Here is a 23917-nt window from a genome sequence, read left to right on the forward strand (position 1 = left end):
GTTACTCGTCCGCTCTCGTTCCTTTGTAGTGATATTTAATCAGAGAAACACAGGATTTCAAAACTCATTTCTCTTGCAAAGCTCGAGCCGTTTCACGCCTACATACGTTGACGTGCTAAAGACAAAAGATCTTCATAAAAGAATAACCTCATGAATGGTAAAATTGAAACAGCTGGGGCTGCCGTTCCCGACTACCTACCTCGATGAGAGATACATTAGGTTTCGGGAGGGGGAGGGTCGTTTCGATATAAAAATAGATTCGTAACTCATCCCGATCAATGATAGGTACAGCTCTCGCTTGGTTGAAGGTGACCATGTAAAGGCAACAGAAGATCTCCGTGCATCATCTGAACATCTCTGTTTTGGTTATGGGTTAGTCTTGATGAAACTCTTCCACTGAACTCCTCTATTGTCACCATTAATTCTGAGTGACTTGCATAAGTGCTGGCTATGGTATGCACTTAAATACGCGAAGAGCTCTTTTGACTTTATTGAAAAAGTTTAGGTTCAGGTCCCAACGATCACTCGTGCTAGCTGTGATAAAGCCCACCCAGTGAATTATGACTTTACGATCCGCGTAGGCCTGAACCGTTGGTTTTTAAGACTGAGGGGAGATTCTATTTGTTTGGGGCCACCAGCTGGTGTTATAGATGTGCCAGTCCTAGCAAGTTTGTTTATTTTTACTCTGAGTTCTCACTGGCTCCATGTAAAATTCTCCTATGCTGTGACTGGCTGTTGTGACTACTTTGTGTTTGGTTTTACGACACTCAATCGAAATGGGTTCTTGTGGCTCAATGCATGACCTGGCGCACGAACAGCTTTCAACGATTAATTTTGGTGAGCTACAGTTTACTTACTTCGAACAGACTTCTCTGAAAGATTTTAACGATTACTGGTACTGACGACTTACCTACATTATCAACAAACTGAACGGAACCAAAAGATCGAAAGCACCGAATCAAAACGCAACTTAGCTAGGCCCAAAAGCAAAGAGCATAACGGCAGTTACCTGACCAGTCAGTTTTTAGGCAGCAGACTGAAAATGTTCGCCGGGAAAACTGCAACCAACTTGATTGTAATGACTACTGCTGCTCACGTTGTCGAAACTTGTCTCTTTCGTCGAAATCAGTCCTTCTAAGGAAAACACGGTGCACTGAGCAGTACAATCGATCAGCAATCAAACCAAACAATTTGTATTCTTCTGGATCTTTATGTTCCTCTTCAAATGCTGCACAGAAACTTTCCAATTGGAAACTAACTTTTCCACGATTTACAAAATAGACACAAATTTGGAAATTTGACGAAAAATGCAAGTTAGGGCAATAGCAATCGAACCTAATGATATTCAAATACAAATTAAAGAATGTTACGAAATGGTGTATGTGTAGATATTCTGCCACAGTGAAATCATCCACAATTTTTTTGGCAATGCATAATAAATATTTTGAAGCTGACATTATCGTTGCTTTTATTTTATTCTGGGATGCATTGCCATCGTTTGAAAAAAAAAAGTATTCCAGTGTGCAATCAAAATGCCATCATAATACGCGACCCGAAGCCAAGGCTTTGGGTAACATAACAATTCCAGTGAATAAATTGCTTCTATTACGAAATCTACATGTACATGTACATCTCCCTTGATCCCTGTCATGTGCAAAAGTCATCAAGAGGAAAAGAAGTTACATGAGTGCTTCGTATACCAGGAAAGCAACTTTCTATCTGTGTAATTAATTTTTGTTACACTAACAGTATTGACACATCCTCATTCACTGGTACATCTCAAATCAATTCATACAGCCATTGTGCATACAGATATGCAGAAGGATTTGTTTCCTCTCATCCAGTCTTTGTATGGATGTAATGCCTCTGTATGTAGCCGTATAACATATCAAATGTTGTAAAACTCATTCCAACAGCAATAGGTCCCTTGACCCAATTCATACTCAATCCCTTGTATAAGCCTTTTCTCAGTCCCTCTGTGGCATAAACATATTTGGCTGTGGTCCACATTCTTTTATACTCTGGCCTTGAAGGGCCAGTTATTCCATCAGTCTGCATTCGCCGGCGAATTATGTCCAATGGATAAGTGGCTGATTGGCCAAAGAGTCCCGCACATGCACCAAACAGAAGTCTGTGTAAAGGATTAAGTTTGTTCTCATGGAAGACATCAGAATAAAGTTTTTTGAGTGATTCATAAGTGAAGAAACTTATCCCAGCATAGGGCATTATCCCCATTATTGTGGGCAAAAGGCCTCTGTAATACACATATAAACCTTCTTCTCTGTAGATGCTGGTTATAGTGTTCATAAGTCCAGCATACCTGATCAAAATAACCAAACAAAAAAAAGTAGGTTAAATGCTATGGAACAAAGCTGCCATTTTCAAGGTCTTGAGATTCTCACACTCAGACATATTAAGTAATAACATGGAAGACTTTGAACAAGCACACAACAAAAACTCAACACAAACAGGAGGGGAGGGGGTGTGCACTGCGGACATAGCAGGTTATGGTTACATCTGCTTCCACTGCAATTTATCTCAGTTCATGTGTGCACATGATTTAGTTGTACCATTTATGTCAAAAGCATTTGTATAATGAAAAGGGATTTTTCATTTAATAGGAAATGTTGCCAATGGTTAGCAGTGTAGGATTTTTTTTAATAAATGATCTCCTACTCAAAAGATGAAGGCAAAAAATCAACATATTGTGTAATTTATGACAGGTTAAAGTGTCAGATAATTACAGATGTGATCATATGCATGTGAATTGTACTTCATGTGACTTAATAGTGTTAACAAATTTAATTAGATACATAACTTAAAGTGATATACCTGTCTCTTGAGGTGATGGCAAGTCTGGCTCGAATCATATCCAAAGGATAAGTGAAGAATGCTGCTGTAATACCAGCTAGTGACCCTGCTATGAACCGACGCATGGGGGGCAAAGGTCTGAAAATCAAGAAAAAAAATTCAACCTGCTTAGGTGTATCTGTGGCATTTCACAAAAATTTGTCAAAAAGAACCTACTTGTTAAGGTTGGAGGGATTGTGAAAACAATATGAACTTGAGAAAATTTGTCATTTTGCTTCATGCAAGAACCATTTGATACTTGTGCCTTGGTATTTTTTCATGTAAATTCCTACACTGATCCAATTAATAAAGAATGCCACAGTCAAGATAGCTAAGTATAAAACAAGATCAGACATACTTTCAAGGAAAAATGACTAAAATGAGCAATTATAACATTTTCTTGTGACAGAATTGTCATTCAATCAAAAAAGATACAATGAAAGTTCAAATGAGACTGCCTACTGCTGTCACAGATCAAAGCTTTCATTGATCCATTGCAAGGCAAAATCTTTGATTTGAGCATAGTTATACAATCCATTCAAAGTGCTATTTCATTTTCATGATCATCACTGATAGAACTACAAAAGCCAAAGAGTGTCTTATTCTGAGAGTCATGTTCTATGGTCAGAATTCTACCATCTGTGAATGGAATCAATCTTACCCTTTTTTCTTTCCTTGTCTCAGTAGCCGTTTAAACTGTTCATGCGCAGTAAACTGCAATGCAGCATAGGGTATAATCCTTGCCATGGTTGCACTGTTTCCCCGGAAAAGACCATGCAGACCATGTTCCACATATGTCTGTCTTAGAACACTTATAGCTCCCTGGCATGAGAAAATTAATGAAGAATAGATAAATAATAACTTTATATTAGGCAGAGTCATTTCATATTCCTAAGTAATAACAGGTATATGAGTAATGCACTGTCAAAACAATCTCTTTAATCCTTTGACTATTTAAAGTGACTTGCATCTCATTTTACCCATAGTATTGCACCTGAATCAAATATTAAGGTCAAGAGGATGAAGGAGATGATCACCAACTAAAGAAGCTCTTGATTTTAGAAAGAATTCTCCTAATCAGTGCCTTAGGAAATATATAGAGAACAATATGGAGAAAATGCACACTGATATAACAGTGTAGAGGGTTAATTGGGCCTGATTTTGAGGCTTGTTATTGCTATAGTGAAGAAGTATCAACACAGTAAATATAAGAAACTTGTTTTTTCCACTCTACATTGGCTAAATGGTTATTGTGTCTTTTAGTCATAATTTTGGTTCACTTTGTAAGTGTAAAGAGTGCGTGCATCCTAATCAATTCTGATCCAAATAAGGAAAGTATCTTGAAGAAGTCTGTATGACATTTCAAGATTTTCCCTGTTAGCTCTCTCAGCTTGTTCTTCTTTGTTTTACATTTTGTGATTAAAAACAAGTTGTTTAATGTATATAAAAAAGGTAAAAAAATCATGGTAACAATAATAATAATAATAATGATAATCAAAACAAAATATATATATATTTTAATCTATCACAATGACTTACCTTTACTGAGAATTGTCTTTTGGAGGCTAGGTATAAAAAAAAAAAAAAGAATTGCCTCAGTGTCCTCATTAGTAAGATAAATGATCACCATTCAAAAATTAAAATTTAAAGCACTAAAAACTCTTTTTCTCTGTTACAAAAAGACACACAAACCAGTTCTTTTCTCGTTAACAAGAACAAAATTTTGATACTGTAGGCAAAAGAGCTAAAATAAGTAAGTGATGAATAGTTTCTGCCAGTCTACAATAATGTTTGGTTATCAGCTGGATATTCATAGTTTTAGAGACAGTGGCATTTTCTTTCAAGAGCAAATCACTCAAAATCACTTTTGAAGAGACAGACGCAAGATCAACATCTGGGTCTTTGTGACTCATAAAGAATTCACGTCTTATCGTGATTAATAATGGTAATTGAACTGAGTGGAGTGCTTTTGAGCTGAAATCATATGAGTGATTTCAAAATCAATCAAGTGTGCAGTGCAAGTTCAATTTGAAATCACAAGTATGATTTTAGACCAAAATTGCAGGACACAAGGTTCAATTACCACTTTATTACATCCATTTTGAAATTGCCCAAATACAGGACTTGGTCACTTCAAATATTTTATTGATGCAGTACTGAGCTGGTTTGAAATTAAATTCATCCATTTTTGAGGGGAGGGGGGGGGGAAGTAAGAGTTTTGGAAACAAAAGTGGCAAAATTTGCCAAGCGATACTCTTTGTCTTTCATTTTCCTGCAATTTGATTGGTTACTTTAAACAAGCCTTAAAATCTGATTGGTTGTTTTGTTTTTAGTGTGGCCTGCTCATTGGCTGGGAAAAAGATGCAATTTATAGCAAAATGGTGTGATTCATGAATAAATCGCACCAATTAGAGCCAATCAGATTACAGGGACCACTGGTGATTTCAGAATGGGTGTAATAAAAGAGGAGAACATTTGTGTTGCACTGTTGCCATTTTCTTATTATTTTAAAAAAAATCCTGTGTTATTATGTTGCAGTGATCTCAAATTCTGTGGTGTGCATTGTAAGCATTAGGGGCAAAGAAACATATTTGCCTAAATCAGCTTATCTCAATGGGAAATATTCTATATTCCGAATAGCATAGGACTTGAAAACACCAATTATAGACAAGAATCTTATGACGCCCCATCAGCAATCCATTAGGCCTTAATGATCAGCAGAAAATTGACATCATCCACAGGACAAGTAAATATGTAGAGGCTGTCACTCTGTTTGCATTTTCAGATAATGCTCTCAATAATCATGTAATGTCTCACAAAATCATCAATCCTCGATATGTTTCTAATACTCTACTTCTTGTCACTTAGATCATTTTAATTTTGATTCTTGACCAATCTTGTAATGATAGTGTTACATAATGGACTTAAAAAGCCAATTATAAAGCTTAGGGTCTAGAGGAAAGGAAAAGGCAAGTCAGGAATTTTTTGTTTGCAACTCAATCAAACCAGCAGTAAGCCTCAGCCAGAAATAAAACATAACCAAAATGTTTCTAGGAAAGCTTGGTAATCTATAAAACAACTTCAACTTGTTCTGTTTTAACTAACATATAGTCACAGGTGCATAAGGTTAATCCGTGAGACTTGGGGAGCAAGATCCAGAGAAAATTTGAATGCGGCCACTGCTTTAAATCTTACCACTAAGTTTCAAAGCCATTGCAAACTCGACTTTTTCACGACTATCAAGATTTTATTAAAAGAGCTGTTAACAAATAAAATCAAATAACTTTGAGACCCAGTCATCTAACATCAGCATCAAAACAAACTAATTGCAAGTTCGTTAATTCACTTACTTTGAAAAATGATTTTTGTCCGATCTAATGGTGCAATTGTAGTCTTCGCAATCGCTCCAGCGACGGCTCCGGCGCACAGGGAGCCGATTACTTCTTTGAACTCTATATTGGTGTCTTGAATTGATCGGTCATAAGCGGTACGCCTATGACTCCTCAAATACCACTCACCATGCGTTATCTGACCATGCTGCTCGACATCCCCGTGAAGAAGCTGTTCCTTATCTTGCGCTTTAACCATTTGTTAAACGAGTTATTTGGAAATGCATATCTAATAAATCCATTAATATGTTTTTTTTAAAAAGTAAACGTTTAAAAATTGCACAATTTTAGATTCACCGTGTCTCCGCCATTTTAACTGTAATTTTACGATACTGAAGGGGAAACCTGGGCACTAAGCAAAACTGGCTGAACTGACGTAACAAGCGCGTAGTAATTTTGTGACGACATTAGGAAACGACAACATCCTTAGCGATTCGGATCAGCGCTCTCACGAAAAACGCCTGAAGTGCTCCGCTCCGACTTCCGCGCCGGCAGTTCGATCCATGCATGGAAATTCCTTCTACAACGTACAAGAGCAGAAAATAAGAACAAAGTTCAAAGACTTTCGTTTTCCCTATCTTCAGTCTCGGGTTGTCTAGGTTGAACATTTAACCAGTTCTTGGACAACGAGAAACCAGATGCTGCAGTCGACCACTGCCTGTGCCTGGTGACCGGTTTATGATCTCTTTTCTACAGTCTTAACAGGCGAAAAAATAGGGATAAATAAAAAAATCTCAGTAGAAGACAAACGAATAAAATTAGTAAATTATGCCGCCTTCTCTTCACGTGAAACGAAAGAAATTAAAAGCTTTACTGGATATTGCACAAACAGTTTGCCTCCAAAAGAAAACTTAATCTAACTTTTTAAAAATTTTTTAAATTTATTTCCAATGTGCTTTTTGGCTTGGGTAAAGTATTCAGCTTGATTGACAGATCGAAAAGAAGTCTGCACAAACTTAATTCTTGTTTCATTACGCACATTTAAAAATAAATTTTTGCCATTTAACCAGTTCCCGTTTCCTGAGATCTGAGAGTCACTTCAACCAAAGGATGACTCGATATTTCTTTGTCGGTTAGTTCTGGGAATTAACTGTTATCATATCAATATCATGTTCTGAATTATTTCTGGACCAAAAACGCGCTTCCAGATTAATTATTTCCATTCCTTCACTGGTTATCATTTACCCCTCCTATATTCACCCCTGATTAGACCTGCCGACCCCGGAAAACTTTAGATCAGTAGTCTTGTCGTAAGATCGGGTCAAAAATAAACTGATAGAACAAAAAAAACCGTGAGACTCGCGCACAGATTTGCGAGAGTTGACAGGTCTAAGCCAATAAAGTGATTTAAAAACAGAATGACGAAAATCCGTCACAGCCGGAAAACAATCGAGAAAATTTCATCTTTTGTTAGAAGCTTATCTCAAACATAAAGAAGAAAACATTTACGACTCGAGGTCTTGGTGCAGCACAATTGGCCAGCAAAAATGTTTTGGTGTTGCCATGGGGAATAAAGAACGTTGTATTGACCAAGGTAAACGTGGCTGCGGAACTCCAAACCATTTGCATTTTAGGTATGAGTTATCGAGGAAACTTTTGTCACACTTTTGAAGAAAAAATTATGTGTTAATCGTGTTGACAACCGTGAAATTGTGTAACATAACATTTGCTTGACTGCAAATTGATTTATTGTTCCAATAGACCTACTACTGGCTGGCGGGAAACTGTTGATCTGTTGCTATCGCAACGGATTTCTAAATAAGATGATCGCCATCTTGTATGGTTGTCTTGACACTCTCAACGAAGTTTTCTCTACGTAAATCTTCGTCAATCTTCTTTCAAGACTGAAAGCAGCGGTCGTAGAAATAGCAAAATCAATCTCTATGAAGGCATTGTGAGCGTCTGAGCCCTACCATCACTGCATAGGTTGGTACGTGATCGAACGGATGAAAGATTTTTTTGTGCAGTTTAAATGAATTTAACAGACGTAATAATCGATCAAAATCAGTTTCATCTACATAGGTACATACATGACTTTGGTTTGAAAAAAAACATATATCTATAAAATATCTAAAACAAAAAGGTAGCACGAGGGTCTAAAACTTGTGGTTTAGTTAAAATTTGGCTAATTTTGTTGTCTTACTGCAAATCTCCTGAACGAACTGACATTTCAAGTTACGTGACCTTTGATAATATTTAGAGTGTTGCCTGTAGGGTAAACAAGATATTGAATGAAATGATCCTTTAACGCGGAACTTTTACTGTCTATATCAGTTAAAAACATGGGCTGTGGATCATCGCAAGTTGTCGCGCCTGAACAGAACGCCATTCGTAATGGTGACGTGAAGAGAGAATCACCCCGACCAAATGAACAAGAGCATCAACCACAACCTGAGGTGATACGACAAGAAACTCCTAAAGAAAAGAGGAAAGATTCAGCGAAATCAAGTAGTAGCAGCTCAAGTAGTAGCAGCTCAAGTAGTGCAAAATCCAAGAAAAGTCGTCCTGAAACTGCACCGGGTGGAGATGCGCCGGCTCAAATCGAAAACCAGCAACCTGCGCAAGAAACAGAAGCTCCTCAATCAAATAACAACAAAGACAGTGAAGGGCCAGTGGTAATAACAACAGTAGTAGCTGATGAAGTTGAGAAGGTCGAAGAGGCTCCAGATGAAACGACAACTCAAGGTGAAGGCAACACTGAAGGAAATGAAAAACCAGCAGAGGAGCAACAACGCGAGAAACCGAATTTCAGCGAGGACGTGTTGAGAGAGTTCGTGGAGGTAGAAAATCAAATACAGACCTTGGAAGGAAAGGGCGCTGAGAATGAATATCCAATGAAACATGCGCGGCTTGTGGAATTGTACAAAAAACTTTCCGAGAATACTGTGAAAGTTCAACAGCTCAAGGCCCAAACGTGAGTGGAAAGGAATTTTATATTTCCATTTTTTTTGTTTTCATTTAAATAATTACGGTCCCAACCGTAAACACACACAAATACTGTAGTCGAATTCGTTGATGCCATGAGCACCTTTCAGCTGTAAACATTCGATCTTTATAATATTATCGGGTTCTACTCTGTATATAGTATGACACAACTTAGTACTTAAAATCACATCACCAGTGAGTAGACTAACTTTGCTTGCCTTCCCCCCCCCCCACTTTTTTTCAAAATTTTAGGATGGGAGGGGTGGGAATTGGGGAATTGGGAATTTCCACGTAGCATTTGCAGTTGCAAGACATGATATAGAAATGTCTGAATTTGATCAGGTTATGTTTCTCTGATTATGCTCTGAGTCATGTTGAATTTTATGAAATTTTTGTCTACTTATTTTTCTTTATGAATACTTCACAAGCATTTAATTAAAAAATGATAATAATTATAATAATAGTAATAATAATGATGATGATGATGATATTGAAGGATTTCTACAAGGCCATGTTCAGTATCCCATGGTGCCGTAAGATGCCATGCAGGGGACTTGACAGTGACTGATTTGAATGTGGAGTTGAAAATTTTCGATGGAATATTTTTTTGTTAAGAATATTAGCAAGAGAGACATTTTAAGTTTAATGTGAATGTCCAAGCTGGGGTCAATGTCATTGCTTGAAAATATTTGATTTATTAATGAAAGTATTAATTTGGTGGAGTAAATAAGCATTGCCAGGTTGTTGTTGTTCCATACATATTATAAGTCAATTGAACTTTTTCCTTCTTTTTATACCTACTAGTGCCAAAGAGTACCAGGATGTGGTAGATGTGAGTGCAGCATACAATGTGCGGTCTTTCTTTGTCAGTGCTGATCAACTAAATGCAGAGGTAGCCAAAGAACGGAGCGAGTATGTGGAAGCTTTAAATAAGCAAGAAATTGCTGAGCAAGAACTTGAAAGCCTGAAACAACAATATCAGAAACTGTATAATGAAGTAATATCTGCAAAGAAGGATCAAGATGAGCTACAGAGCTTGAGAAATAAAGAAGAAGAGTTGTTGGGCCGCATTTTCAATGATTCTTATGGTAGTGACAAGGAATGGAAGTTAGAAATGGAGCTTGAATTACTGGCAGAAAGGAAAACAAGAATCAGTGCAGCAAATACTCGCTGGCATGGTGCCAGTGTATATCTTACTCATGCTACAAAGCAACTCAGTTGGAGTGCCCGGCGCTGGGCACAGATTTCATCGCATAATGTTACACTTCCAGTGGTGAGTATTATTCTATCGACAGATGAGCTCATTTGACTTAAAAACTGGATTTAGCCATAAATAATTGTAAAAGCCCTTTAAAGCTTGTAGACTGGCTACAAACAAATGGCCAGTGAGAGTGTTATTTTTAGTCTGCATATCATATTTCATTCATTGTATATCATCATTCATGTATAAAATTATGCTTCTGGAATTTTGATATGCTAAAAATTGAGGCAATTCCAGTAGGTGTTCAAATTTCTTAACATGTTCCTCATGGGCTAATTTAATAATCACTGATGTTTTTATTTCTTTACCCTCAGGTCAAATATACAATGGTTGCAGAAACAAGAAATCACATTATTGCAGCAATTCAAAACATCTCTAGTGCTTATGGGAGCCTCAAACCAGTGACTGCTCCTTACTGCACTCCAGAAGACCTGGAGGTTAGAAATAATTGCTCTTGATTTCAATGTGAATAACAGATATATAAACCCCTGGTTTGCCATCAGTTTCTGATGATTATACCACCCACTTGTATTAACTAATGTATGCACCCTTAGGGAAGATACATCAATTTAGGGGTTTAATTTTGTCTTATCATGAGTACAGCTGGAAAGATTGAACTCCATAATATATGCACATCCTATGTACATGTACATGCAGTAGGACACAGTTAAGTGCTAGGTTGGCAGTTGAGACAAAAATGAGTCAACTTGGAACTCAAGGCCATGGCTACATAAGACATTTTTTCCATTGTTCATATTGGAAAAATGTAGCCCAGCCACTCATTTGTTGTTCATGAGTGAAATATTAGGGTTTTTCAAGAGATGAATAAAACATGACCTTAACAGTTTTATTCTTTAACTAAAGGTAAATTGAGTGGAGTATATCTTTTTGCATCATAACAGGCAATTTTCCATTCTGTTTACTAAGATCATCAATTATTATTTCATTGGTTATAGGTTTTGAAGGCCATTACAAACTCAATTTTCAATGACGTCAATGTGCCAGCAAGTTATCAGAAGACATATAATGTGCTTTGTGTAATTTTCTCCAAATGTTCAAGCCTTCTTCAGTGGGTTAATCGTGTTGTTGAGGAAACCATCTCTAAAGACCTAGCTGAAGTGAAGAAGGAATTCCATGAAAAGTACTATGAACTGAAAGAGGAAAGAATGAATCTGATTAAAAGTAAAGTGAAGGACAAACTCGGAGTTGAACTGGAGGTATGCAGCATGTGCAGGTTGAATGGTTTATGCCTAAATTCTCCTTAGTGTAATAGATAAGTTGGCCTAATTGTCAGTGGGCAAGACTTTGTATCCAAAGGTCCAGGCTCGAGTTCTCATCATGCAGGGTTAATTAATGTTTTATTGTGTTCTTTGGCAAGACACTTCTCTCTTGTGATGATTCTTGTCAGAGAGGAATATAAATAGGTGGCTGCAACTGTCAAGGTGAACTGACAAAATATTAGGAGAACTTGAAATGGACTGTCGTCCTATCCAGTAGAGTAGCAATATTTACATGTACTTGTTTATGGCAGCAAAACTGCATGTTCTGTGGTGTAATGGTCTCTTATTGGCTTTTATGCAAGGTTTGTTTAGTTTGCATAAATGATGGCAATGATTAGATGATGCAAATATAATGATGGAAAATGCAGCATAAAAATTCACTTTTTCACTCTTCAAAGCTGTAACTGTTTATCAAGGCAGAATGCAGTGGTAACATTTTAGTATCTCATTGCAAAGATCTTCAGCATGTTCATCATTTTTGGGGTCAAAAGATATGTCCTCATAATTTCTTAACATTCAAATTCAATGGTTACCTTGTAATTTTGTTTTTTGATCAGATGGAAGTAAAGAGAGATGAATTCGTAGATGATGACTCCTCTGCTGAAGAAGCTGACATTGCCAAACCAGGAGCAGTTGCCAAAGAAGAGGGAGATGATCAGGCTCCTGAGCCAGAGGATAAAGAAGGGTTACCTGCAGAGGCTCCACCCTCTGGAGATGGGGATGCACCAGCTGAGGCAGAAGCTGGGGGAGACAGTGCTGATGCCCCACCCAAACCTGTGCCTTTGTCTGAACTTGCTCCTCCTCCAAACCAAGAAGATCTCTTTGGTAACATTGATCAACTAAAGAAACAGCACGAAGAGGAGCTGGCAGAGTTCGAGAAGCAGCAAGAATTAAACAAGACTCGTGTAGAGCAAGGCTTGCAGGAGAAGCTGAGAGCGCGGCGAAGCAGGAGGCGCAAGATGCAGGCTCAAGAGGCTGAAGCAAGTGCACTCTCTGGAGGGGAAGGTAGCAGTGAGCCTCCGCCACCTTCAGAAATGGGACTCTAACTCTAAGTAAATGAGACCTTTTCTTGCCTGTTGTTTATTGCTTGACACTTTGCGTGTAGAAAGACATATTGATCCTACGGTAGTCAAGCTTTTAGATTTGGATTCCTTTGCAACACTGACTAAAGATGAACCTCAGTTCACAACCGCGTGATTCACTGATGTTTCTTGCTGATATTGATGGAAAGGAATGAGTAAGCGTCAGAAGTGGTTTGTGGCAGTACTATTAAGAACAACTCTGCCCATTTTTAGATCACACCCTCTTTTTAATGGAAAAGGGCGGGACGTTGTCTCAATTTGGTCAGATTTGCGGTCGAGTGTTTGCGAGCTGAGGTCCATACGCATATCCATATTTTTTGAAATGTAAAAACTCGCAAAATTATCTATTTGATCTTGCCCAGTCTGCGCATGTAGTACATAATTTAATCACGTAGACATTGTGAGCGCATCCTGCTCTCAGTTGATTGAACTGCAATTTTCCCTGCACAGGGTTAAGTATCAAGTGTATTTTTTGAGCCGTACTGCCTACCCTAAAGAGGTATTGAATTTGTTGATGGTGTTCTGTTGTGTTGTGGGATATCATAAACACAGAGTTTCTTCACAGCGATTGCAACTGGGCATTTGCTTAATTTTTGCAACTATGAAGCGATTCAAGGAATAAATAATATATACCTTATTTTTTGTTGAAGGTTTCAGGAGATAATGATCTTTCATTCCGACACGTACACATTTTACCAGTAAAGCTAGGGCTAGATGCATTCTATGAAGTTTACATCGCCTGAAAGAGAGAAAGAAAAATAATGTGAACAATCATTGAGAAAATATTTGCATTATGTGGAAAGGATGTTTTTCATATTTTTCTACAGGAATTATTTATGTAAAGCCAGGATATGACTCTTTCTTAAATTTTTTCAATTTATTTTCTTGTTTTTTTTCACTGAAAACTAGATGTACCTGGATTAGTGCATTTAACTGAAAAATTAAGGTTAGCATTTAGAATTTGGCAAATTAGAGTTGACTTTAATTTTAAACACATATGGTCGTTGATTTGCTATTGTTTTTACCGAATTGGAATGAAGTGAAGCGCACGCTTATAAGTGGTCATTTTGTGTTTTATCGTATTCGAGTGTTGATTGTAGATGGTTTTTAAAGGTTTCATTCAGGTCTTACCTTGAAAGTAGTCCGAGTGGTCGAGTGTAATCTAGCTTGTCCCGTTTGTGGGACTGAGATAAAATGTAGTTCGGTGACGTGATGGTGTTAATCATTTTCAAAGATTGTAATTTAGACATCTGAAAGATTAGATTGTTGTAGATTTGTAAAATACTTGTAACGCGTACATACGCATGCACCTTCGGTGGCTTGTTGTTAAGTTCAAGGTCATCATGTATTTATTTGGATCTTTCGAGAAAGAATAAAAAGTTCAATGGAATGTGTGGCTTCATATTCATGAAATAATATGTAGCGATGACTGTGAATATGGAAGTTAGAAATTGAGATTGAAGCTTTAAACAATGGGTCAAATGCTTTCTGAACAAAAAAACAACATGTGGCCATTTCGCTGGTATCTAGAAGGTTTTCTCACTTTTGATAGTAAACGTACTTTCTTAATTCTTGTTCAATGCTAGCATAAATTTGTATTTAAACGGTAAAAATCACTGGAAAGACAAACAGCACGTGGTAATATTTAACCAGCTTTGAACAAAGTTCGTGAACACCAGTAGACTGGCAAGAACGAGAAAGTTTTTGTTTTTCTCCGCTTTTAGGGAATGCTCTTTGGTATTTTTTTGCAATCGTTTGCCTTGTTCATACGGAATCCCTTGACTCAGTTTTCCGTATTCTTTTGACACCCAGTGATAGTAAATGAGCACTGAACTAAGGTTTTCTTCTTGTAAACTCAGTAGACCGGCAACGATGGTTTTCATTCTCTCCTACTGTTCAAGTGAGGATCTAGTTTAATCCTTGTTGATATCGGAAATTCCACCTCATAAGCGTGTTGCTCAAGTAATCTAGCTCAGGTGTTTATCTCAACAGTTGAACAACCCGGACTCGTTCGCCTCTTATTGGGGCATCAGAAAAGTGTCATTAGATAGAATCTCAGATACAGAAACAACCCAATTGTCCATCAATAAAGCTCCAACTGTAGGATAAGTGATGCCAATAGCGTCCTGTACACGTTGCAACAGGGAACCCAAACGTAAAAAATTCGGATAAATTCCCGATCTTTCAACATTGTCCTGGCTTCGTGTTTTCTTATTATTTTTCTGTTAGTCTACGACTGGGCGGCAAAACATGCCAAATCTTATTGAATCTCGGCAGGCGTGTCTACGAGGAACTTTTCGAATTCGAAATTGAAAAAGTCTCTGATTGATTGAAAGCCTTTTTCCCAACAGACCCAATCGTTCCCCCACTCCTTCATCGTATTCTTTGGTCACACAGGATAAGAACTAGTATTGGCAACGAAGTAAAAAAGAATAGCTTTTGAGACGAAAATAATCTTAATTTAAGATAAAAGATACCCAAGTCGTTGATACTCCCAGTTTGTTTTACCAGCCAAGCAGAAAAACTGGTCTCTGATGTTGCTGAACCAAAGGTTTGCGGCTCTGGCCTGAGGGTGAGTCCTTTACTCAACTTCTTCCCGCGTCAGCATTGTAGATGGTGGCACCAAGAAATCCCTGGGCCGAGGTTACGCAAAGACACCCTTTTTGGCTGAGGAGGACTGAGCATCAGTGGAAAGGGTTTCAAAATGGCGGACAAAGGAATGAAAGTGGGTATAATGTAATTGCTCGGATAGTTTATTTCGCTTTCCTCACCCATTGGGAAATTGGCTAAACTGCAGAATACCTTGCCAATCATTTACATGTCATGGAATAAGAATAGCGTTTATTGTATCATGCCTCGATCTTCAGAGCCTCCCGACGCATGTAAAAGAGGTGGACCAAAGTGACAGGGTATTCTGCAGTTGTTCCGGAAAATTAACTTTATTAATGAAATCTTAGTTATTTTAGTTGCGTATAAATATCAGTGATATATTCTCTGTGTTGACAGGAGAACTGCTAGTTTGACTACGTAGTTAACGAGTATTCTTGCTTTCAGTCGATTTCAGTGTTGTATACAGTTAGATGAGAGCCGGCTAAGTTTCCTTCCCTATTTTTTCTGAATGAAAGAAAACTGAAACAATATTTAATTGGTAGGAGTGAGACACTGATTGATCTACCTTTAATTATGCAACCAATTGATGAAAGCAAAATAAGCTTTCATACAAAACACACTTGCAGGGGCCTTAGAGAGTGAGTTTTGACTAATTCTAAAAAACAGACCTGAGCAATTTAAATTAACCTCAACCGGTTCGACCGAAAGTTTTTTTCAAAATGTAAAATTTTTTTTTCATTAGCCAGCTGGCTAAATATATTTGCATTAGGCATCCGATAAGTACATGGAACTATATATTTTTTGGTTTGTTTGTATGGTTCTCATAATAACTATATTGGCATTTTAATTTTTTTTATTCTGAATTTTAGACTGACAGAAACCAGCATTTTCTGAAGGTTTCACGTGCAGATGTAGATCAACTTGTAACAGAGATTATGCAATTCAAGGAATTTTTGCCAAAGGTAAACTTTTTCTCAATATGTGGTGTAATTTTTGTTTTAGAAAGTGAAATCCAGCCAACTTGCACTTTAAAGAGAAAGAATGCTTTGAGGATTTGCAGTTGAAGTGATAAATAGATTTTCAATCACCATTTGCCTCCTTCAAGTGTGAAGTGTTATTTATTGTGATATATGTTGTTGGTGTTTTCACTTAAAGTCGAGATTATGGAAGTTTATGTATCAAAATGTCAAGCAAGAACCATTTCCAACAGTCAGCAAATGCAGAGAAGAGCATGAAGAATTGTAGCTTGTATGATCTACTTGTAAGGGATTATTGCTCCTACCAACCCTAGGAGAACCAGCAACTTGAAACATGTCTCATACATAGGCTAGAAAATTATAATAATACTCTTGACATAAATACTAGCAGCTGTTGATTTAAGGGTAAAATTTCCTTTTAAATTAATCACTGGCTTCCCTAGACTCTTACATCTCTGAATTTCTCTTGCACTAACAAAGTATGTGCATTGTTTGCCTTTTTTTTTTCTTGCAGGATATAATGTTGTTGATTATATTTATCTCAAATTTTTTCTAGGTTTTAAATTCTGATCTTGTAGGGTTGTATAAGAAACTGGATCATTGTGAGCAAGGTTAGAATTTTCTCTGGGCTTTAAATCACAAGAAGCTAATTATTGTCTAGTTAAAGAACATGTGGTCAAATCATTTAGTTGTTTTGTCATAGGAATTGCTAAATATTCCATAATCAGACTCAGTCCTTGACTGCAGGAACAAATAATGTGAAGGCAAATAAAAAGATATGATGCACAACATAAACAATATGCACAAAATAAACAGTTTGTTTTGATCTTTTTGAATTTGTAACAATCAGAACTTGAGGTCTTGGAGGCAGAGAACAGAAAGCTAAGGGTTGAGCTTGATCAGATGAAAATGCACCATGATTCAGAGATTGAGGCAATGAAGAAACAAAATAACAGCCTTCTTGAGGATGGTGAGAGATATAAGGAGGTATGTCTCCTGAATTATAAACATGATCTGTTTTTGTATACAAATAATATGCTGATCAAAAGCAATCAATTGACCTAAGAGGTAGGATCTCTGATTTTGGGCAACTTCGAGAATTCTGTAGCTAAATTTTGTTGGCCATGCAGAGCTATATTTTATTCAGACAAGAGAAATATTTCCTTCTACCTTACATCATTCTCATGTTAACACTTTTCATAATGAAAACTGTAAAGCTGCATCAAGTAATGTTTAGCTTTGAAATATTTTACTTAGTTTTTATGTAATTTTATGTAATTTTCATCTAATGTTATTGCTTATTTAAACTTTTTGTCAAATTTAGTGGGCACTCGATCTATGAAAATTGAATATCAACATACACAGTGCATTTATTGCTACTGATCAGTTTTTCCAATATTTTTTGCTTTTTCTTTTTTCTTTCCAGGAAAAATATGTGCTTAAGGTAATGTATGTAATTTAGTTGACTTAAAACCTCTCTTTTCTTTTTTCTTGTTTTTTCATTTTTTTTATTCACTTTGGATTGTACAAAATCCAATGGAATATGTGGTTTAACCTAAATCCATTTCAAAATCTTAAACAAAAGCTCTTTCTGCTGAGTGGCTAATTTGTTAACTGACTCCAACAGGTAGTTTGTAGAGAAAAAAAAGGGATGAAGATATGTTTAAATTGTCTTTGCCAAGAGAAGTTTGTAAATTGTAAATATGCAGATAGATATAATCATCACAGTTTGACTCGTGAAGATTCTCTAAAATATTTGTAAGTGAACATTTCAATAAGAAAATCTTTCTTTCAGTGTCAGCTGTCAGAAGCAAGCCAACAAATGAATGATCAATCTGATTATTGTTCTTGTATGGGTGCAGCCGTTTGTACTCTGCTATGGAGAGTATCTCGTCAGCAGGAGTCTGTTACTTCCCTGCTCGGAGGGGTAAGTTGATAATATTTGTAAAATATAATGCAAGGTCTCTGGTAAATCTTGGTTCATTCTGTGTGGTAAAAAGCTAAATGTTGCACTAACATTGTACCTTCTATTTCTCTTAAGAGGCATACAGAAACTGTTAGGTTTGGAGCTTTTTATGAGCAAGTTTTTCATGTTTTCAGCTCTCATTGATGTGGCTGTGGCTTCTCTCGTTCACTCTTCACTTCTGTTTTTTTTATATTGAACAATCGTATGCTTACCAGCTTTAATCTTGTTAGATTTTTACTTTACAGTATTCCGTAGCGGACCCGATCTTGCCTGAACCGACAATAGACCCGGAGCTTTCCAAGGGTCAGGTCCTTGAGAATTTTTGAATCTCGTCTCCAGTGCTCTACCCATTAGAGTCGCAAATGCCTCGGAAAGTGCAGTCACTTATTTAGGATTTCAAATTTTTCTTGCCCCAATGGATTTTTAAATTATTTTAATTTTACTTTTTCCAACAACGATTAAGGCCATACTGTCACTTAGATTTTTCCGCCGGCTTAAGAAATTGGCCGGTAAACGTGAGCACAAGGCCTTGGCCTGATTGCAATCCTTGCCTTGAGACTTGCGCCTTAGATATTAGAATTGGATGGCATTAAATTTAAATGGATTAAACGTTAAAAAGAGAAGGAAATTGAAAACCTTTATCCCATTCCTTCTGGTGGGAATGACAGCTTGTTGCTACTGCTTTCTCAAATCCAGAACAAAGCGGAAGAGTTTCTTCAAATCACATCACGAACTATTGAGAGTTACTTTGACTCTTGCGCTGGAGGAGAGGAAGCGAAAGAAAACTCAGAAGAATTTCAGTTTGTTTTGGCTCTCGTTGGAATCATTACAAACATGGCAGCTGCTGCGCAAGGTCGAGAATTCCTGGTAACGAAAGACAGTGGGCATGTATTGATTGACACGTTTATGAAAGTGCTGGGTGGATCGTCTGCAGGAAAAAATGTTAAGATGAGAAATTTGATACTGATGGCGTTGTATAATGTTAGGTAAGGTTCATTGAACATGTGCTTAGCTATCGTAAAATGCATGAATCAACGTACTTATAAAGCTCATAAACTCACTGTGTGACGTAGCTCGTTCGTTCAGACGAGATATATATATATGACTTTATCATCTGAGTTCAGTGAGTAGTCCGAACTACCCGTAGTAGCCGTTCTTCCCAGTTGAAGCTGTAGCTTTTACAAAAATATATGAACAGATAAATATGAGATAAGAAATAGATTAAAAAAAAGAAGATGTCATTTTGATCACAAGTAAGATTCCAATATAGCAAATTGGAAAAAATTCATCTAGTTAATTTTGTCATAAGTTTATCATCATATCATATCACGTAGGCCAGACAAGTCTTCGTGAAGTTAAAAATTTACTTTCATGGTTATTCTTAGTATCAACATGTCAGGGCTCCAGTACATCACTAAAAAGCGAGGAATTCTTGGCAACCTCATGCAGACAATTCGGGGTAAGATGATTTCCAGTTCTTTTGTTTATGGCTGGCTGTAGCATTGTTATGTGAACCAGAGTTATAATGGTCACGATTCGGTGGAGATCGAAATCAAAATAGTAAGCACAACACAATCACGATCGGAACATTCACAACGTTTATCGTTTTCCCCAAAATTTATTCAAAGGGCGAGTGATGACATAGTGTTTGTAGAACTTGTGTGTGTGAGTCACTAGCTGATGAAGACTGATGATATACAGTGTTTGTATAACTTGTGTGTGTGAGTCGCTAGCTGATGAAGGCTGATGATATACAGTGTTTGTAGAACTTGTGTGTGTGTGTCACTAGCTGATGAAGGCTGATGATATACAGTGTTTGTAGAACTTGTGTGTGTGAGTCGCTAGCTGCAGAGAAATGACAGACCGCTCCAAACATTTGTACTACTTACGGGTTTGAAAGTGAGAGCTGTGACTGATTGCTTCTACCGGTGAAAAGATAGTTTGCGTATAGTGGAAATGGCTGTTTCGTACGCACCTTAAAGTCCATAGGGGCCGGCGGATGAACAAAACTTTACGGCAGAGCAGAGTTGTGGAGGTGGTTAAAGACAATAAATAGTTTCTCAATCGATGCGTTTTCGTCTAAAGGCTCTCCCGCACGTTTTCTCGGGTCCGTACCTCAACGCTTTCATGCATCACAAAACCGACAGCTACTTACTTTTGGTTTATGGAAAATGTTGCAAGTTACATATGTATAACAGCTGGGGTCTCTTAGCTCCATTAAATGATGAGAATGCGTCATATGAACTTCAATTTGGATGCTGGACTGAATTGTTACGCAGGTCCCAAAGTTTCTCAAACCCACGTTTTGAAAAACGTCTCTGGCTTGAATAATCTATTTTCATGACACTTAACACTCAAGGTCGCTTGATTTGTTTTTGTTTTGATTTTAAAGGGGAAAGTGATTCTGAGCTAAGCCTTAATGCTGCCAGGTAAATAAACGAATTGTTCTTCTCTATTTCCTTCATATCACTTTTCCGTTGTAAAGAGCAGATCACTTAATTGTATCACTTACATTTTTAACGTCGTAGTCCTTTGAATAAGTGAGAATATTTCTTAGTGTCTCCATGAATGTATAAAATATGATTTGTCACTGTTCCTTTTAAGACTGTTGCAGTCCATCGTCATGGAGCCGAACAGTTTAACAAGTGAAATCTTTGACTCAGTAAGTAACAGTAAACTTTCATAGCTTACTAAACCTCTTGTTTAATTTTTGTTTTTTTTCTCGTTTTTTGATGGGTCATCATCTCGATGATCATTACATTTTTTTCCATGTGAAATGTCTTTCAAACATGGTTAGATAGTCAGTTTGCTTTAATGTAATCAAGATGTATTTCTCTTTGGGTGCTGTAATTTAACATTTCTGAACGTTCGTCTCTGTAACCCTATCAGATTTCTTTGCCAGTGCTTCAAAGCCTTGCACGAACAGCCAAGGGAGAGGTTAGTGATGTAAACTTTAATCACGGGTTAACAATGATTGAGAATACATTGGCCACAGCTTGTGAAAAAAAAATCATGATCTTTCATCGCATAATTTTTGTTTGTTTTGTTTTTTGTTTTTGCGGTCTTAGTTTGTTTGTTTTTGTTTTTTTCTACACTTTCTGCCTTTATTGCTCTGTTCTTTTAGCTTTTACGCATTCTTTAATTTTGGTTTGATGGCATTATCCACAGTTGGCTACATGTTCAGTCCCACTGTGCATGATTTTACCACTAGATCATTGAACTCTTCTTGCTTTTAGGGGAAAAAAGGTTCAGCGCCTTTTTCGCTCTTCTTTATTCCACGACCAATGCAAGCTCAACATTCAACTTCGATATTAATCTACATACTTACATTAACCAGCGGTCAAATGTTAGGCTCGCGCGATGGAATCAATTTCCGGCAGGCCGCGCGCTAATTTCCCGCGCGAAATTTGTACAAGAAATCGGATGATTTCGAGTGCCTCTGGTTCATACTTTCAGAAACGTCTTTGGAAGCCCCAAGACTTTCAGAATTTTAGCCAATTGTTTTTACTTTGTTCGGTCTTTTTGTTTTTGTTATTATCCCTCAAACTATGAATTAAACGTTGTCACTTTCTCCTCGTCTTTCCGCCATTTTGTTTTGTTGTGCTTTCGAGATTTACCTGTCAATCGATTTAATTTCAACTTTTTGCTATTAATTTTAACTCACTGCACTCAATTTCAACTTTTTGCACTCAATTTCAACTTTCAGCGCTGTTTCGGGATTTATTTACGTTTTCTCAGCCAATGAGCGTGCTGAAATTTTTGCATGCATTTTATCACGAGAAACAAACGCTTTGCAAAATGGGAGAAAGGAAATTGAAACACTCACAGAAATCTGTGAAAAGAAACAAAAGAAGGGAAAAGGAAAACTCGAAACTTTATGAATACAAAGCTTGTTCAAGTGCGGGTATTCTGTCAATTTATCATTTAGTTTTGAGTTTTACCGAAAAAATCATACGCTCTAAAAAGACCTTGTCTTACCGGTTTGTGCGGTTTGTTATAACAAGTTGGTTCTGACCGCCTGAAAACTCGCCACCTAGTTAGCATGACGTTCGTACATGGGCAGATGTTTGGGAGCTGTGGCATCCGATTTTCTCCTTACCAAAATTGGAAAAAAAAAAAAAGGGGGAGGGGTGGGGGAGGCGGGAAAGGAGGTGTGGGCAATTTTTTAACAGCTGTTACGAAGATCGTGGTAGTGAACTAACTCTCCCTTGAGATCTCTGTAGGTCAGCGCCTAGAGCGTGGAAATGCAAGTCTGGAGTTCCATTCCTCATGGGGTTCATGACATAAACAGATAAAAACCTACACAGAAAAATTCACTTTCTCAATCTATTTTCTTCTTTTTGTTTCCTATCAAGTTGCGTGATACACTGTTGGAAGTAATGTCAGACCTGCAGTCTTACCATACTGGATTCTAACAATACTTTTGTGGATTCTCAAAAACCCAAAAAACATTACTATCGCTTGTGTTTGACTTTAGATATTTATAACGGCAAAAGGACTGAGTGGAGTCCAACTCGGTTTGTAATTATACGAGTGATAAAAAAAAAATCAGACGACCCGAGGCGGAAGATTCGTTTGTCAATCACGAATATGATTACAGACAGAATTAGACAAAACAAAGCCTTGTTACCAAGAAATCATAGCCGTTACAATTTCCTCCCCCCTCCTCCCCCAAAAAAGAAAAATTTAGGACAAACATCGCCGGTAGAGACAATGTCTAAAGTAAAAAATTCCTCCATTTTGGAAATTCCCCATTTTTGTTTCAGGATAAGTGATTGCTGCTATGGTTATTGTAATCAATTCTGTGATTGGTAGATTTAGCTTAGTAGACTTGGTATGATTGGCTTCATCAACTGTCCGATTACAGGTGTCCGATTACAGCTAACTGTCTGATTATGGCCAAATGTCTGCTTCGTACATTGTCCAATTACAACTGTGCTAAACGGTTTAGTGAAAAATGAAGCAGCAAAATGCACCAATCTCATCTGGGGAGATTGTAATGGTTATAATTAGTTAAATTTTTACAGCCACTTAAAGAAAGTAACTACATCATTGGAATTATTTGTGTGTATGATGTATCAGTCGTGAAAAGATTTCCAAGAGAACGGTTTATAAGTAAGAAAAAACATTTTGTTGCATTTTGGACAAAACGAGGGACTATTTTCAATATAACACTGAAATTATATTTTATGGGTGTTAAAGGTAAGAATTATGAAACATTTGTGTTGATGAATGTGGTCAGAGTGATAAGAGGAAGTGTACACACCCCCCCCTAAATGTATTATTGGCAACACTTGGACTTGAAACAGGCAAGAATAGAGTTACTAGAAAAAAAGTCTCAATCTTTGAGGTGAATTTTATCTCATTACCCCGGCTCCACATTTGTGTTGATGAATGTGGTCAGAGTGATAAGAGGAAGTGTACACACCCCCCCTAAATGTATTATTGGGAACACTCTGACTTGAAACAGGCAAGAATAGAGTTACTAGAAAAAAAGTCTCAATCTTTGAGGTGAATTTTATCTCATTACCCCGGCCGGCTCCACATTTGTGTTGATGGATGTGGTCAGAGTGATAA

At 37.2% G+C, this 23917-nt stretch overlaps 3 protein-coding genes across 6 annotated transcripts; 2 read left to right on the forward strand and 1 right to left on the reverse strand.

The window, feature by feature from the left end:
* Positions 1-1190: 1190 nt before the first annotated feature.
* Positions 1191-6603, reverse strand: LOC113684618 (mitochondrial coenzyme A transporter SLC25A42). Its single transcript, XM_027202012.2, has 5 exons — positions 6201-6603; positions 4390-4415; positions 3512-3672; positions 2833-2949; positions 1191-2320 (listed from the first exon to the last, which is right to left on the reverse strand). The coding sequence occupies exons 1-5, from the start codon at positions 6436-6438 to the stop codon at positions 1837-1839; spliced, it is 1026 nt and encodes a 341-aa protein (XP_027057813.2). The 5' UTR covers positions 6439-6603; the 3' UTR covers positions 1191-1836.
* A 953-nt stretch (positions 6604-7556) lies between these two features.
* On the forward strand, positions 7557-14177 carry LOC113684617 (uncharacterized). 3 transcript variants are annotated; one of them, XM_089194972.1, is made up of 7 exons: positions 7677-7813; positions 7941-8169; positions 8514-9153; positions 9969-10437; positions 10740-10862; positions 11382-11642; positions 12263-14177. In XM_089194972.1, the coding sequence occupies exons 3-7, from the start codon at positions 8522-8524 to the stop codon at positions 12749-12751; spliced, it is 1974 nt and encodes a 657-aa protein (XP_089051098.1). In that variant the 5' UTR covers positions 7677-7813; positions 7941-8169; positions 8514-8521; the 3' UTR covers positions 12752-14177. The 3 variants fall into 3 exon arrangements, with proteins under 3 accessions (XP_089051099.1, XP_089051098.1, XP_027057811.2); XM_089194973.1 differs by lacking the exon at positions 7941-8169 and having other exon boundaries at positions 7557-7813; XM_027202010.2 differs by lacking the exon at positions 7677-7813 and having other exon boundaries at positions 7988-8165.
* Positions 14178-15396: 1219 nt separating this feature from the next.
* Positions 15397-23025, forward strand: LOC113684613 (heat shock factor 2-binding protein). 2 transcript variants are annotated; one of them, XM_027202004.2, is made up of 12 exons: positions 15397-15512; positions 16267-16359; positions 16931-16985; positions 17225-17361; positions 17801-17818; positions 18170-18301; positions 19037-19326; positions 19726-19799; positions 20733-20769; positions 20945-21002; positions 21230-21277; positions 22696-23025. In XM_027202004.2, exons 1-12 carry the CDS (start codon positions 15492-15494, stop codon positions 22753-22755), a joined length of 1023 nt encoding a protein of 340 aa, XP_027057805.2. In that variant the 5' UTR covers positions 15397-15491; the 3' UTR covers positions 22756-23025. The 2 variants fall into 2 exon arrangements, with proteins under 2 accessions (XP_027057805.2, XP_089051102.1); XM_089194976.1 differs by lacking the exon at positions 22696-23025 and having other exon boundaries at positions 21230-21645.
* Positions 23026-23917: the final 892 nt, after the last annotated feature.

Source organism: Pocillopora damicornis, chromosome 2 (assembly GCF_964200805.1).
Source record: "Pocillopora damicornis chromosome 2, jaPocDami1.2, whole genome shotgun sequence".
NCBI lineage: Eukaryota > Metazoa > Cnidaria > Anthozoa > Scleractinia > Pocilloporidae > Pocillopora > Pocillopora damicornis.

Coding starts and splice junctions, on each gene's coding strand:
- LOC113684618 (XM_027202012.2), bottom strand. CDS start 6,438: ATGGTTAAAGCGCAAGATAAGGAACAGCTTCTTCACGGGGATGTCGAG. Junction 3,673..4,389: donor AAAGACAATTCTCAGTAAAG/GTAAGTCATTGT, acceptor TTCTCATGCCAG/GGAGCTATAAGTGTTCTAAG. Junction 2,950..3,511: donor AGACAAGGAAAGAAAAAAGG/GTAAGATTGATT, acceptor CTTGATTTTCAG/ACCTTTGCCCCCCATGCGTC.
- LOC113684617 (XM_089194973.1), top strand. CDS start 8,522: ATGGGCTGTGGATCATCGCAAGTTGTCGCGCCTGAACAGAACGCCATT. Junction 9,154..9,968: donor CAACAGCTCAAGGCCCAAAC/GTGAGTGGAAAG, acceptor TATACCTACTAG/TGCCAAAGAGTACCAGGATG. Junction 10,438..10,739: donor ATAATGTTACACTTCCAGTG/GTGAGTATTATT, acceptor CTTTACCCTCAG/GTCAAATATACAATGGTTGC.
- LOC113684613 (XM_089194976.1), top strand. CDS start 15,492: ATGGCGGACAAAGGAATGAAA. Junction 16,360..16,930: donor TCAAGGAATTTTTGCCAAAG/GTAAACTTTTTC, acceptor AATTTTTTCTAG/GTTTTAAATTCTGATCTTGT. Junction 18,302..19,036: donor TTACTTCCCTGCTCGGAGGG/GTAAGTTGATAA, acceptor TCTCAAATCCAG/AACAAAGCGGAAGAGTTTCT.